This window comes from Aythya marila, assembly GCF_965140915.1.
Source record: "Aythya marila genome assembly, chromosome: 5".
Classification (NCBI taxonomy): domain Eukaryota; kingdom Metazoa; phylum Chordata; class Aves; order Anseriformes; family Anatidae; genus Aythya; species Aythya marila.
In genome coordinates this window covers 31,437,636-31,452,470 of record NC_139046.1, presented here as the reverse complement: position 1 = coordinate 31,452,470, position 14,835 = coordinate 31,437,636, and the positions used below count along the sequence as shown (strand labels likewise).

General features: G+C 53.5%; 3 protein-coding genes across 3 annotated transcripts in view; 1 reads left to right on the top strand and 2 right to left on the bottom strand.

The window, feature by feature from the left end:
* Positions 1 to 218: 218 nt before the first annotated feature.
* On the bottom strand, positions 219 to 3,489 carry LOC309878601 (ciliary microtubule associated protein 1A-like; the record flags this gene model as incomplete). Its single annotated transcript, XM_082761351.1, has 6 exons — positions 3,374 to 3,489; positions 2,549 to 2,749; positions 2,043 to 2,144; positions 1,741 to 1,862; positions 1,149 to 1,289; positions 219 to 302 (listed from the first exon to the last, which is right to left on the bottom strand). Exons 1-6 carry the CDS (start codon positions 3,477 to 3,479, stop codon positions 219 to 221), a joined length of 756 nt encoding a protein of 251 aa, XP_082617477.1. The 5' UTR covers positions 3,480 to 3,489.
* A 210-nt stretch (positions 3,490 to 3,699) lies between these two features.
* The window catches only part of RIC8A (RIC8 guanine nucleotide exchange factor A), a 34,303-nt gene continuing 23,167 nt past the window's right edge, over positions 3,700 to 14,835 (top strand). The window contains exons 1-2 of the mRNA XM_082761929.1: positions 3,700 to 3,793; positions 14,604 to 14,817. The gene's annotated coding sequence lies outside the window, so the exon portion shown is untranslated. The remainder of the gene's footprint in view (positions 3,794 to 14,603; positions 14,818 to 14,835) is intronic.
* On the bottom strand, positions 11,021 to 14,609 carry LOC309878874 (ciliary microtubule associated protein 1A-like). Its single transcript, XM_082761933.1, has 6 exons — positions 14,398 to 14,609; positions 13,573 to 13,773; positions 13,067 to 13,168; positions 12,765 to 12,886; positions 12,173 to 12,313; positions 11,021 to 11,321 (listed from the first exon to the last, which is right to left on the bottom strand). Exons 1-6 carry the CDS (start codon positions 14,501 to 14,503, stop codon positions 11,238 to 11,240), a joined length of 756 nt encoding a protein of 251 aa, XP_082618059.1. The 5' UTR covers positions 14,504 to 14,609; the 3' UTR covers positions 11,021 to 11,237.

The following is a 14,835-nucleotide window of genomic DNA, read 5'->3' as shown; positions in this document are numbered from 1 at the left end:
TGAAGGCACACAGGTGAAAAGGTGCTGGTAGAGCTGGCTGTCTTGCGTGCCCTTTGGATTGCAGGGCTCTCCTCTTGAACTCTTTTTGCTGAGGCTTTAACCTTACAGAGGGAAAAGGAAACTTCCTCACTCACACCCCACTTCCCTTCCTTCCCATTCCTCTCCTCACAGCTCAAGGAGAACAAACCAGGTCTTCTGGGGATTTTTTTTTTTTTTTTTTATTCCACTATGAGTGGAGTTGTATAGATGGAGTGACGGATTCCAAAAGTGGTCTCAGGTGCCTGGGGCTTGATCAGTGTCACCTGGAAGGGGAAAAGTTTAAAAAAAAAAGAAAAAAAAAAAAGGGGGGGGGGGTCATTAAGGGTTCTTCTTGCTGTCCCACACATCCCCCTGTTCCTAGCCAGTCCCTGTATGCCTCTGTTACTGCTCCGTGTCTGGATGTCAGTGCAGCGCTGCTTCAGCTTCCTGCTGGAGCAGACTTGTTGCAGTGAAGGCAGGCTGCTCTAACGGGTGGTTATGGGCACTTGGCATGTCTCATCCTTATCTGTATGCATGCATGGGAACCTTTAGCTAACTCTCCCTGTCCTGGTGGCATGCTCTTTCAAAACCTCCCGTGTTAGCCGAGCACTGGAAATGCTTTGATGCTCTTCCTGCTTGCCGTTTGGGGCAAGCAGTCATCACCATAGATATGGGAGAGGTAAAGAACGACCTCCCTGATTTTTGTTTGCTTTTTGTCTCATTCCGCTTCAAGAGAAGCTCTTGTGTGCAAAAGGAAACTGGGCTGAAAGGACAGTTGTTCTGCTTGGCATGGCAAGCTCAGCTGGACCTGCGCTGGATCCAGAACTTTCTCCAAGCCCAGCCTTTGCTGGATTCCCCTCCCCGTGTATCTGCAGGGTGTCCCCAAGCTCCACTCTCACAGATGGTGATGGGTGAGCAAGTTGCGTGTAAGGGCAGAGGGAGTGGAAGGGAAAAGCCGTGTCCTCTGCCCTTCCTCTGCTAGGGTCTGGGGCAGGGAGCAGGCCTGCTGTCCTGCAGCCGGTGCCTGCAGGGAGAAGCCCGTTTGTTCTCTGAAGCCTGAGCAGAAGGGGGAGATGCTTGAAGGCTGCTCGTTGGAAAACGGAGCAGGAGAGGCGAGCAGGCTGCCTTACCTTTCCAGTGCGGTAGTCCGCGGGCCCAGGCTTGATGGTTCTGTCCCCTCCAATTCTGGTTTGGGCTCCCATGGTGTAGATGGGTGCCCTTCTTTTGTAGGTGTCCACCTCAATCTTTGGGAATGCGGCGGGACCGGGAGTCTGCAAGAGAGCCGGGGACCTCGTTGGGTACAAATTCACAGGTTTCTCCTTCCCGATGCCCCACGAGGGCTGCACCCTCAACAGAGAAGGGGCGTGGGAAGCCTGGGACAACGTCAGCTGTGGCACAGCCTGCTCCCCTCCAAAGAGGGGCACGTTCCAGAGCGGCAGGCAGGTAGCCATCAGTTCTGATGAGCTCTGCGTCATCAGAACTGCCAGAGCTGGCAAGTGAGGCACTTGCAGGTGTAGGCAGAGCATCCCTGTGTTTTCTTCTGCTGGAACAGCGGGAGAGCTCTGTGGCCCTGTGAGCACAGCTGTGGATTCTCTGGCTTTGCTCTTGGTGCACAGAAGCCTGCCCTCAGCAAGGATGCAGCAGGCTTTGGAGCCCTCGTGGCACGAGGAGAGCAGCTCGGGGTCACTAGGCAGTGCAGAAAAGAAGGGAAGCACCGCTCACCTTGGAGAGGTCTGCATCGAAGCGATCGTGCTTGCTCTTCCACTTCATAGAGTAGCACGGGCTGGCGGTTGTGTAGGCTGTGTTAGGTCCCATCAGCCTGGGTAAGGTGTAGGTGCCAGGGCCTGCAGGAGGAGTGAAAAGAGAGGGTGAGCGATGGGGTCCCGAGTGAGAGGCTGCTGCTTCTGGCCCCACAGGTCAGGGGGAGGCTTTGGAAGCGGCCCCTTGCCGAGGCGGAGCAGCAGCAGGCTGTCCCTGGAGCTCGCTCAGGCTGCACGTGTCTGCCCTGCCCGGGGTCGCCTTACCTGGAGGGTGGTCTGCTCGGAAGGCCTCGTGCCGGAAGGCCATGGACTGCACGGGTGGGCATTTAAAGACGTGCTTGTTGGATGTTTCAGTGTGGTAGTCGCCTGGGGCCGAGAGAAGAAAAGCAGTCAAGTGTTGGTCTTTTTCTGCAGCCACAGAGGTGATACCCCGAGGAGGGGATCTTCAGAAGAGCTGCAAAATTCCCAGCTCTCTGGCAGCTCCTCCTGCCCTGTGCTGGAGGACACAGGCAGCACCGAGGGGGATTTCTCTGCACCCCACAGCTTTGTCCTGCCCTGCTGTCCCTCTTGTCAGCCCCCCGCCTGTGCCCCCTTCTTTCTGGACTCTGGGTCCTGCCCCCTTGTGCCCACAGCCTGTAGTCCTTGGCAGCAATCCTTCTCAGAGGGCACTTATGGCTGCCCACACTTATGGCTTGTTCCCCTGCTAGGCCAGGGCAGAAGTGGGGTGTTGTGGTCTTGTCGGGATGAAGAGCTGGAGAACCGCTACTCACTTGGTCCGGGTGTGACCTCAGTGTTTATTTTGGGAAGTCCCCGGATGTGGGCGCCTGGAGGCACGTACTTCCCCGTCCTGGTGATGTCAGGCTCCACAAAGTAGCGGGGACCGGGACCGCAGCCGCCGGTCACGGATGGCTTGGTCCCTCTGCAAGTGTAAGCAGGGGCTCGGCTTTTGATGGGACTGTGGCCCACGAAACCTAGGAAGCAAAGCACACAAAGGACACCTCCAGGAGGCTGCACACTTCAAGCTCCGCTGGAAGAGGCGCAGTTGGAGTCGCCATCCTCCCAGATTCCCCTCCCGTGGGCCTTTTTCCTCCAAGACTACTACAACCACAAGCCAGTTACGCAGTGCTTGGGGTGCAGAAGAGTCGGCCAAGAAGCACAAATGGCTTTGTAGCTGCACTGCAAAGGCAGCAGATAGAGACAGCTGATGTCTGGCCAGCAAACTTCCTGCGCCCAGCGGTTCAAAAACACTGCTTGGAGCACCAGTGTTGGCCCTCCGTAACGAGCATCCCCGGGATTCAGCTGCTATCCAAGAGTGTAACCCCACAGACGCTGGGAGAGCCGAGTGCAAGCCAGCAGGAAGGTGGCTTCTGTGAGGCTTTGACTTCCCTGGAGTGCCGATGGGAACAGCGCCAGGAAATGCTGCCCAGGCCGTTGCTTTTGCTGGTATGAAAGCAGCGCTCTCCTGGGCGTGGGGAAGTATCAGCCTTCCTCTGCCAGGCCTGGGGGGCACGGAGGCTCTGCCAGAAAAGACTTTTGGGCTGCTGTGAGCAGCGATGTCCTAGATGTGCCGCCCGCCCTGGGTTTGGTTGCGGTACCTGTTGCCCCTGGGATGGAGTACTTGGGCCCAGGGCTGGTGAACTGGGCCATGATCGGGCCGCGGGGGCGGTGAGGTCTCCACGTCCCCACAAAGGCTCCGTCCATGCTGGTAGGTGTCTCCAAAGCCTAAAGGTAGAAGAGCAGAGGAGTTACTGATGGGCTGCCCCAAAAGAGCCTGGAGTTCAGCTCTGCCCCTCTCTTTCAGGTGCCAGTGCTCCGCTTGGTGCACAGGACTTCTTCACCGTCCCCTCTGTGCCTCGGTACTGAGCCTTCAGAGGAAACAAAGCTATCGCTGCTGCTTTCGCCAGCAGACCGACAGCTGAATCTCCAGTCCCAAAACCCAGGTCTGAAACCCGCCTCCCCCTGCGAGAGGAGCCCGACTTCACCTTTCTTAGCCTTGGAAGGAAAATTCGGTGAGGGTGAGTGCTGCTGCTGTGGCTGCTCGCAGTCACAGGGCACAGAGAGTTGCTGCGGACAGGCAGAGCTCAGGACAGACTCTGACTCTGCGGGGGGGGTCAGCTGCCAGCTTTTATAGGGGGCGGCACGGCATCGCCATGGAAATGCATTATGACAGCATAGAGGCTTCGGGACCACGGGGATGACATCTGGGCTGTTACCTCCTCGGCTTGGGCTGGTAAAGTGTCTCTGGCCTCAGCCCGGGGAGATGCCAGCCCTGTGTCCCCCAGGCTGAGGCGTGGAGCTGGGCTCTGTCCCTGGGGACAAGTCTCCAACTAGGGACTTAAACTAATCCTGTAAGGACTAGTTTAAAGGTGGGAGTAAATGGTCTTTTCCTACCCTGGATGATTTTACGATTCTGTGTGATGTAAATTTTTGTTCTGAGAGAATACTGGAGAGACAAGGCCTCCTCTGAAACAGCACAGGAAGATCTTGCAGAGCAACGAATGATTACAGCTTTGGAGCTAGGGCAGCACTGCTCACATCCCTGTGTCTCAGTTCACTGAAGACACACCATTTCTCTGGAAAACAGGGAAGTTGGGCTCTGAGGCGGCAGGTTCTTGAGTTTCAGGAGAACAACAGAGTGAGTTCATCTCATGTTTTTGCCGTGATAGCATATGTACAAGAATAAAAAAAAAAGGGTGAGAGAAATCTAAAATTTGGATGGATGCTTGGCTGTGGGGTGCGAGTGGGTAGGGAGGGCCCTGAGTGCTGTGGCACTGAAGATGTGAATAAACTGCAGGGTAGTGCCTGAGGTAATTAACCTAGGGGCACTGAAACCCGGGGGACACGTAACCGTGGGTATGCTTATGTGATAGCTCGACGTACTTGCAAGCTACAGGCAGTATCAGCAGAAAATGTACTGTTATTGCTGCCCCAGCTCTCCTGGGGTGACTTCATAAAAGCCACTTCATCCATCTCCAGGGAAACTAAATTGAAAGACTTGGTCACCATCAGCTCCCTAAACAGAGCGATGAATGGACAGATAGCGCTGCTGGAAGAGATCAGGAGGGAGTGTTGCAGACAGCGTGGTCCCTAAGGGAGAGGCCAAAGCAACCAAAATGAGAGCTTTTTGTCTCTCTGCCTCCCTGTAGCAGTAAGATCTTGATCCTGAGCTTGTGGTAAAGCACGTTCACATTTATTCACCTTTAGATGGCGCTGGAAAGCCCCATTTAAAATAACAGCTCACAGCTTAACTCCAAGTCTTGCTTTGTTAGGACGTCAATCAGTGTACCTGCAACTATTGTGCTGACTCAGCACTGGGTGCGTGGGTGGGCGTGCACGCTGTTTTCTCTAATTTTTGTGTCAGCAAAAACTTTGCAGTATTAGGACTATGGGAGAGCACTGAAACCAATACAAATGAGTCACTCAATAACCACATGGTATAATAATGTTGAAGATAACGGTGAAGGCCTGGGCAGCGGCGTACCTTCAAGGGAATATCTTCATGTCCCAGTGGCAGTAGTGTTATAGAGTTGAACACACACCCTATCATCATTTCAACTACTGTGTTGCTGTTATTACCCTGCACGCCCGCTTTGAATTCATACTTGTGAATTGTCTCAGGTACGGCACTTTCTCAGAATATTTCCTGCTGGGGGAGGCTATTTTCCAGCACGCGTACAGGTTATACCTTCTCAGGTTCTCCAAGAACTTCCAAATGTTGCAGTTCTGTTTCAGAGGGTTAAGCGTGGTTATGTGGTGCTTCCTGATAAGAGTGTGCTACTGCTTCCTGATAAGAGATTCCATAGACAGATAAATCCTCATGATGGAAATCACTGCCTGGCAGTGCCGACACACGGCAGCCGCTGTTCCAGCCCCACGCTAGTGCTTCGTGTCAACAGGCACAAGCAGGGCACGGGCAGCAGCCAACAGAAACAGGCCAAAGCACCCCGAGACAGGAGCCCAGGGCAAGACCAGGAGCTGGAGGAGAAATAAATAATAATAATAATAAAAAAAAAAAAAACAGACACAACACCTGGGCAAAAAAATGTAAAACCAGGTCTTTATTTACAACAGCTAAAGCAAACTGAAATGGCCACCATCATGAAGACCAGGCTGTTCCAGTGGCCTTTCATCAGAAGTCATCCGCTTCTGAAATCAAAGCGGTCTGTCAATTCACCCATCGTTCCTCCACACAGAGACATTGCTGGGAGCTGCCACGTTTAATAGAGAAGCAGCGATAAGAACCAAAGTCCTTGATGCCTCCATTCCTACTCTTCTTCCCTGCACATTCTCCTCAAACTTGGAAAAAAAACCAACACCTAAACTAGTCCCGGTACTTGGTTGGCATTTTGGCACAGCTAAACAAAGGACACCACCATCCATTTCCAGATCTGGACCCAGATGAGTCCAAGGGCAAAGAAATTGCTAAGTGATTCCAGGCCGAGGCCACAGGAAATATCTAGCCAATATGCGCTTGTTGGGGAAGAGGAAGACTGAAACCAGAGGGGGAATGCTTTAGTCCTGCAGAGGTCTGTCCTGGTTTCAGTTAGAACAGAAGTTTCAGATAGAACAGAATGAATTTTCTTCCTAGTAGCTGGTGGAATGCTGTGTTTTGGCTTAGGGTGAGAAGAGTGCTGATAACACCCCGATGTTTTACTTGTTGCAGAGCAGTGCTTATACCAAGCCAAGGACACCTCAGCCTTTTGCTCTGTCCTGCCAACAGGCAGGCTGGGGGTGCAGTAAGAGCTGGGAGGGGACAGACCCAGGACAGGTGACCCAAAGTAGCCAAAGGGGTATTCCATACCATCTGACGTCATGCTAAACAATATATAGGGGTGGCTAGCCGGGGGGAGGGGGCCGGACTGCTCGGGGTTAGGCTGGGCATCGGTCAGCGGGTGGTGAGCAATTCCATTGTGCATCACTTGTTTGTACACATTATTATTATTATTTTCCTATTATCACCATTGTATTATTATTATTGTTATTATTATTTTGTTATTATTATTTTCCTGTCTTATTAAACTGTCTTTATCTCAACTCACGGGCTTCACTTTCCATTTCTCTCCCCCGTCCCAGAGAGGGAGGGGGAGGGTGAGCGAACGGCTGTGTGGTATTTAGCTGCTGGCCGGGTTAAACCACGACAGTCTTTTTGGCGCCCAACGTGGGGCCCGAAAGGTTGAGATAACGGCAGATCTGACCAGAGTGTGTTAAACTAAAATTGGTGTAAGTATTAGACCTGCTTAATAGTCACTTGTCATAATGCTGATTGCTTTAATCTCAACTCTGCTGCGCCTGTTTTCCAAATTGAGTATTATAGTACATTATTTTCCGTATTTGCTCTCTGTCATGTTGTTTATCCTCTCCGGGCCCTGGTTTCAGATCATTGTGGTACTGAGTGTTGTAGCAATGGCTTATGAGACGATGAGATATCTGGTCATGACTCTAACTTGGTATTTGTACTCAGTAACATCGTCGACTCTGTATTTTGGAAACTGTATCTTGGAAACTATTAGCAATTATACCTATTGTTTTTTTCCATTGGGGAGTCAATCTGTGGAGGGGAAAGGGGAAGATATTTTTTCTTACTTGATTACTCTCCCTTTCTCCTTCACCACCCCTATATCCTCCTGGATCACTCTGCCTTCCTCCTTCACCACCCTCTTACCCTCCGAGCTTGCTACAATAGCTCTCCAAGATATTGAATATTCTTGGGATACTCAGACCAGCATAGTCTTGTTGTTCTGCCTCCTGAATGCACTTCAGGTTCTGCTTAAAGTTAAACAACTACTTAGGAAGCTCATCCGGAGATCTGCCCGGAGGCAGTATAGTTGTGGGTGGCAGGGAGTATGGGAGGATATGGGCAGGCATCTAGAGCAGTTGGCACCCCCAGTGTTTTGGAAATTCACCCCTGAACAACTGCAAAATCCTCAAAAACTGGCAGAATGCTTGAGAAAAAGGTGTCATGATTCTGGCAGTTCCAAAGTAACACAAATCATTGTAACATGCTGGGGCCTGGCTCACGCCTATCGAGCTGCCATTGATACTGCTATCAACTTAGTGACAGACCCTGCGGCCACTCCAAGCCCTGTGACAGATCCAACGGCCACTGTGACCCCTACGGTGGACTCTGCAGCCGCCCCAGTTCCAGCTCCTGCAGCCGCCCCAGTTCCAGCTCCTGCAGCCGCTCCAGCTCCGGTTCCTGCAGCTGCTCCAGCTCCTGCAGCCGCTCCAGCTCCTGTGGCTGGGTCAGAGAAAAGAGCTGTAGCAGTGCAAGTTGACCCTGCAGAGGGTATTCCAACCTCTGTGGCAGACCCTGTAACGGGGTCAGAGAAACGAGCTGTAGCAGTGCAAGTCGACCCTGCAGAGGGTATTCCAACCTCTGTGGCAGACCCTGTAACAAGGTCAGAGAAACGAGCAGTAGCAGTGCAAGGTGCCCCTGTAGAGAAGGTGAAAAAATGGTATAGAGATTCAGGTCGTTTAGAACGCAGAGAGTCTTCTGCCAAATCTAGGTATAGAGACGACGGAGACGACGATGACGCTGGGCCATCAAGGGTTCAGGAGGAGGAAGATGAGGATGCTGAAAAATCAACAGTAACTACCCGAAGCCTAAACGAGCGTGAGTTACGAGATGTGCGGAAAGATTTTGGTCGCTGTATAGGTGAGCAGCTTGTCACCTGGCTGCTCCGATGCTGGGACACTGGAGCCAATTGTGTGGAATTAGACGGCAGGGAAGCCAAGCGACTGGGATCCCTTGCTAGAGACGCAGGCATTGACAAAGCAATTGCAGATGGAGCACAATCTCACAGCCTCTGGAGGCGTCTCCTCTCAGCTGTGAGGGAAAGGTATCCCTTCAAGGAAGAACTTTTATGTCTACCAGGCAAGTGGACCACTATGGAGAAGGGAATCCAGTACCTGAGAGAATTAGCCGTACGGGAAGTGATTGATGAGGATCCAGACCTCAGACAAACATCCAAAGATCCAGATGAAGTCAGGTGTACGCGACCCATGTGGCGGAAGTTTGTACGGAGTGCACCATCATCATATGCCAGCTCATTGGCAATAATGGCCTGGAAAGAGGATGAGGAACCCACAGTGGATGAAGCGGCTAAACAACTCCGGCAGTACGAAGAAAGTCTCTCCTCTTCCTTACAGGCCTGCGTCTCAGCTGTGGAGAAACTTTCTGAAGAGTTCCACCAACTTAAAGAGAATCTATCTTCTTCCCCACCTGAACCAACCAGTGTCCAACGACCGAAAGAGAACACTTGGGAGAAACTTTCTGAAAAGTTTCACCAACTTGAAGAGAGATTATTCTCCTCCGCACCTGTACAAAGCAGTGTCTCAGTTATCAGGGGTAGGCGTTTATCCACACAAGGAAGACGATATGGTGGGTACTCACCCCGTGCCACCCTGTGGTTTTACTTACGAGACCATGGAGAGGACATGAGAAAATGGGATGGAAAATCTACCGCGACCCTAGAGGCACGGGTACGTGAGTTGCAAAAGAAAACAATCAGGAAAAAGGGATTCTCTGAAAAGTTTGCTGCTCCAGCTTCAAGCAGACAGTCCTTCAAACACAGAAACGAAGAAGATTCTGACCAGGATTAGGGGAGCCCTGCCTCCAGCCAGGGGGAGGAAAGGGACAATCGAGTTTATTGGACTGTGTGGATTCGATGGCCTGGCACGTCAGACGCACAGAAGTATAAGGCTTTAGTAGACACCGGTGCACAATGCACTATAATGCCATCGAGCTATAAAGGACCAGAGCCCATCTATATTTGTGGAGTGACGGGGGGATCTCAGCAGTTGACTGTATTGGAGGCTGAAGTGAGTCTGACTGGGAATGAGTGGGAAAAGCACCGCATTGTGACTGGCCCGGATGCTCCGTGTATCCTTGGCATAGACTATCTTAGAAGAGGATATTGCAAGGACCCAAAAGGGTTCCGGTGGGCTTTTGGTATAGCTGCCTTAGAGACAGAGGGCATTAAGCAATTATCTACCTTGCCTGGTCTCTCAGAGGACCCCTCTGTTGTGGGGTTGCTGAGGGTCGAAGAACAGCGAGTGCCAATCGCTACCACAGCTGTGCACCGGCGGCAATATCGCACTAACAGAGACTCCCTGATCCCCATCCATAAGCTAATTCGTCAATTGGAGAGCCAAGGAGTGATCAGCAAGACTCATTCACCTTTCAATAGTCCCATATGGCCAGTGCGAAAGTCTAATGGCGAGTGGAGACTAACAGTGGACTATCGAGGCCTGAACGAAGTGACGCCACCACTGAGTGCTGCAGTGCCGGACATGCTGGAACTCCAGTACGAACTTGAATCGAAGGCAGCCAAGTGGTACGCCACAATTGATATCGCTAATGCATTTTTCTCCATCCCTCTAGCAGCAGAGTGCAGGCCACAATTTGCCTTCACTTGGAGGGGAGTCCAATATACTTGGAATCGGCTGCCCCAGGGGTGGAAACACAGCCCTACCATTTGCCATGGGCTGATCCAGTCTGCGCTGGAGCAGGGGGAAGCTCCTGAACACCTGCAGTACATCATCACAGAAACCTTTCTTCTGCATGTGCAAAATTTGCTGCCTTGAAAGACAACAGGTCTGGTCCCCTTCAGTGTACTTTCTCTTACTTCTTTCTTGTGCCTGTTCTCGCAGGCAGTGGCTTTTCCCTTATGACTGTCTTGCTATGCAGCAGACCTAGATGCTGTTTTCAGAGGCTAAAAAGGTGGGAAAGATATTGAGAAAAGCAAGCTGCTTCTGCTGATTCAGAGTTCCCATGCTGGCAGATGCCAATATGGTGTAGGGAAAAGCCCCCACGGTACTCCATGGGGAAGAAAAGGAAATGCCTGTAACCTAAGATCTGGCTTCTGCTGCCAAGAGGGGAAAGGAACTGCACCAGAAAGGGAACTTAGGGTGGGAAGTGAACAGCATCACCACGTGAAGTGCTGGTGCTTCTGGTGCCTGCTGCAGTCTCGCATGCTGCCAGAAGCTACGAGGCAGGTGGTAAACACTTGGTGTAAAGTTCCCTGCAGCAGCTGCATGGTGCGGCTCCAGGATGCTTGGCTGTGGGGTGCGAGTGGGTAGGGAAGGCCCTGAGTGCTGTCACAGCGCGGCGTTGAGCTCCGATGGCTCTTTGTGGGGCTGGCATCTCTCCTCAGCCAGGAGCACTGCAGCCTGCAGGAGAGGCACGGCCCTGGCACAGCGTGAAGGGAGCCATCAGGATGCAAGGCCTAGTGGGTTGAAGGCACACAGGTGAAAAGGTGCTGGTAGAGCTGGCTGTCTTGCGTGCCCTTTGGATTGCAGGGCTCTCCTCTTGAACTCTTTTTGCTGAGGCTTTAACCTTACAGAGGGAAAAGGAAACTTCCTCACTCACACCCCACTTCCCTTCCTTCCCATTCCTCTCCTCACAGCTCAAGGAGAACAAACCAGGTCTTTTGGGGATTTTTTTTTTTTTTTTTTTTTTTATTCCACTATGAGTGGAGTTGTATAGATGGAGTGACGGATTCCAAAAGTGGTCTCAGGTGCCTGGGGCTTGATCAGTGTCACCTGGAAGGGGAAAAGTTTTAAAAAAAAAAACCAAAAAAAACCAAAAGGGGGGGGTGTCATTAAGGGTTCTTCTTGCTGTCCCACACATCCCCCTGTTCCTAGCCAGTCCCTGTATGCCTCTGTTACTGCTCCGTGTCTGGATGTCAGTGCAGCGCTGCTTCAGCTTCCTGCTGGAGCAGACTTGTTGCAGTGAAGGCAGGCTGCTCTAACGGGTGGTTATGGGCACTTGGCATGTCTCATCCTTATCTGTATGCATGCATGGGAACCTTTAGCTAACTCTCCCTGTCCTGGTGGCATGCTCTTTCAAAACCTCCCGTGTTAGCCGAGCACTGGAAATGCTTTGATGCTCTTCCTGCTTGCCATTTGGGGCAAGCAGTCATCACCATAGATATGGGAGAGGTAAAGAACGACCTCCCTGATTTTTTGTTTGCTTTTTGTCTCATTCCGCTTCAAGAGAAGCTCTTGTGTGCAAAAGGAAACTGGGCTGAAAGGACAGTTGTTCTGCTTGGCATGGCAAGCTCAGCTGGACCTGCGCTGGATCCAGAACTTTCTCCAAGCCCAGCCTTTGCTGGATTCTTCTCCCCGTGTATCTGCAGGGTGTCCCCAAGCTCCACTCTCACAGATGGTGATGGGTGAGCAAGTTGCGTGTAAGGGCAGAGGGAGTGGAAGGGAAAAGCCGTGTCCTCTGCCCTTCCTCTGCTAGGGTCTGGGGCAGGGAGCAGGCCTGCTGTCCTGCAGCCGGTGCCTGCAGGGAGAAGCCCGTTTGTTCTCTGAAGCCTGAGCAGAAGGGGGAGATGCTTGAAGGCTGCTCGTTGGAAAACGGAGCAGGAGAGGCGAGCAGGCTGCCTTACCTTTCCAGTGCGGTAGTCCGCGGGCCCAGGCTTGATGGTTCTGTCCCCTCCAATTCTGGTTTGGGCTCCCATGGTGTAGATGGGTGCCCTTCTTTTGTAGGTGTCCACCTCAATCTTTGGGAATGCGGCGGGACCGGGAGTCTGCAAGAGAGCCGGGGACCTCGTTGGGTACAAATTCACAGGTTTCTCCTTCCCGATGCCCCACGAGGGCTGCACCCTCAACAGAGAAGGGGCGTGGGAAGCCTGGGACAACGTCAGCTGTGGCACAGCCTGCTCCCCTCCAAAGAGGGCCACGTTCCAGAGCGGCAGGCAGGTAGCCATCAGTTCTGATGAGCTCTGCGTCATCAGAACTGCCAGAGCTGGCAAGTGAGGCACTTGCAGGTGTAGGCAGAGCATCCCTGTGTTTTCTTCTGCTGGAACAGCGGGAGAGCTCTGTGGCCCTGTGAGCACAGCTGTGGATTCTCTGGCTTTGCTCTTGGTGCACAGAAGCCTGCCCTCAGCAAGGATGCAGCAGGCTTTGGAGCCCTCGTGGCACGAGGAGAGCAGCTCGGGGTCACTAGGCAGTGCAGAAAAGAAGGGAAGCACCGCTCACCTTGGAGAGGTCTGCATCGAAGCGATCGTGCTTGCTCTTCCACTTCATAGAGTAGCACGGGCTGGCGGTTGTGTAGGCTGTGTTAGGTCCCATCAGCCTGGGTAAGGTGTAGGTGCCAGGGCCTGCAGGAGGAGTGAAAAGAGAGGGTGAGCGATGGGGTCCCGAGTGAGAGGCTGCTGCTTCTGGCCCCACAGGTCAGGGGGAGGCTTTGGAAGCGGCCCCTTGCCGAGGCGGAGCAGCAGCAGGCTGTCCCTGGAGCTCGCTCAGGCTGCACGTGTCTGCCCTGCCCGGGGTCGCCTTACCTGGAGGGTGGTCTGCTCGGAAGGCCTCGTGCCGGAAGGCCATGGACTGCACGGGTGGGCATTTAAAGACGTGCTTGTTGGATGTTTCAGTGTGGTAGTCGCCTGGGGCCGAGAGAAGAAAAGCAGTCAAGTGTTGGTCTTTTTCTGCAGCCACAGAGGTGATACCCCGAGGAGGGGATCTTCAGAAGAGCTGCAAAATTCCCAGCTCTCTGGCAGCTCCTCCTGCCCTGTGCTGGAGGACACAGGCAGCACCGAGGGGGATTTCTCTGCACCCCACAGCTTTGTCCTGCCCTGCTGTCCCTCTTGTCAGCCCCCCGCCTGTGCCCCCTTCTTTCTGGACTCTGGGTCCTGCCCCCTTGTGCCCACAGCCTGTAGTCCTTGGCAGCAATCCTTCTCAGAGGGCACTTATGGCTGCCCACACTTATGGCTTGTTCCCCTGCTAGGCCAGGGCAGAAGTGGGGTGTTGTGGTCTTGTCGGGATGAAGAGCTGGAGAACCGCTACTCACTTGGTCCGGGTGTGACCTCAGTGTTTATTTTGGGAAGTCCCCGGATGTGGGCGCCTGGAGGCACGTACTTCCCCGTCCTGGTGATGTCAGGCTCCACAAAGTAGCGGGGACCGGGACCGCAGCCGCCGGTCACGGATGGCTTGGTCCCTCTGCAAGTGTAAGCAGGGGCTCGGCTTTTGATGGGACTGTGGCCCACGAAACCTAGGAAGCAAAGCACACAAAGGACACCTCCAGGAGGCTGCACACTTCAAGCTCCGCTGGAAGAGGCGCAGTTGGAGTCGCCATCCTCCCAGATTCCCCTCCCGTGGGCCTTTTTCCTCCAAGACTACTACAACCACAAGCCAGTTACGCAGTGCTTGGGGTGCAGAAGAGTCGGCCAAGAAGCACAAATGGCTTTGTAGCTGCACTGCAAAGGCAGCAGATAGAGACAGCTGATGTCTGGCCAGCAAACTTCCTGCGCCCAGCGGTTCAAAAACACTGCTTGGAGCACCAGTGTTGGCCCTCCGTAACGAGCATCCCCGGGATTCAGCTGCTATCCAAGAGTGTAACCCCACAGACGCTGGGAGAGCCGAGTGCAAGCCAGCAGGAAGGTGGCTTCTGTGAGGCTTTGACTTCCCTGGAGTGCCGATGGGAACAGCGCCAGGAAATGCTGCCCAGGCCGTTGCTTTTGCTGGTATGAAAGCAGCGCTCTCCTGGGCGTGGGGAAGTATCAGCCTTCCTCTGCCAGGCCTGGGGGGCACGGAGGCTCTGCCAGAAAAGACTTTTGGGCTGCTGTGAGCAGCGATGTCCTAGATGTGCCGCCCGCCCTGGGTTTGGTTGCGGTACCTGTTGCCCCTGGGATGGAGTACTTGGGCCCAGGGCTGGTGAACTGGGCCATGATCGGGCCGCGGGGGCGGTGAGGTCTCCACGTCCCCACAAAGGCTCCGTCCATGCTGGTAGGTGTCTCCAAAGCCTAAAGGTAGAAGAGCAGAGGAGTTACTGATGGGCTGCCCCAAAAGAGCCTGGAGTTCAGCTCTGCCCCTCTCTTTCAGGTGCCAGTGCTCCGCTTGGTGCACAGGACTTCTTCACCGTCCCCTCTGTGCCTCGGTACTGAGCCTTCAGAGGAAACAAAGCTATCGCTGCTGCTTTCGCCAGCAGACCGACAGCTGAATCTCCAGTCCCAAAACCCAGGTCTGAAACCCGCCTCCCCCTGCGAGAGGAGCCCGACTTCACCTTTCTTAGCCTTGGAAGGAAAATTCGGTGAGGGTGAGTGCTGCTGCTGTG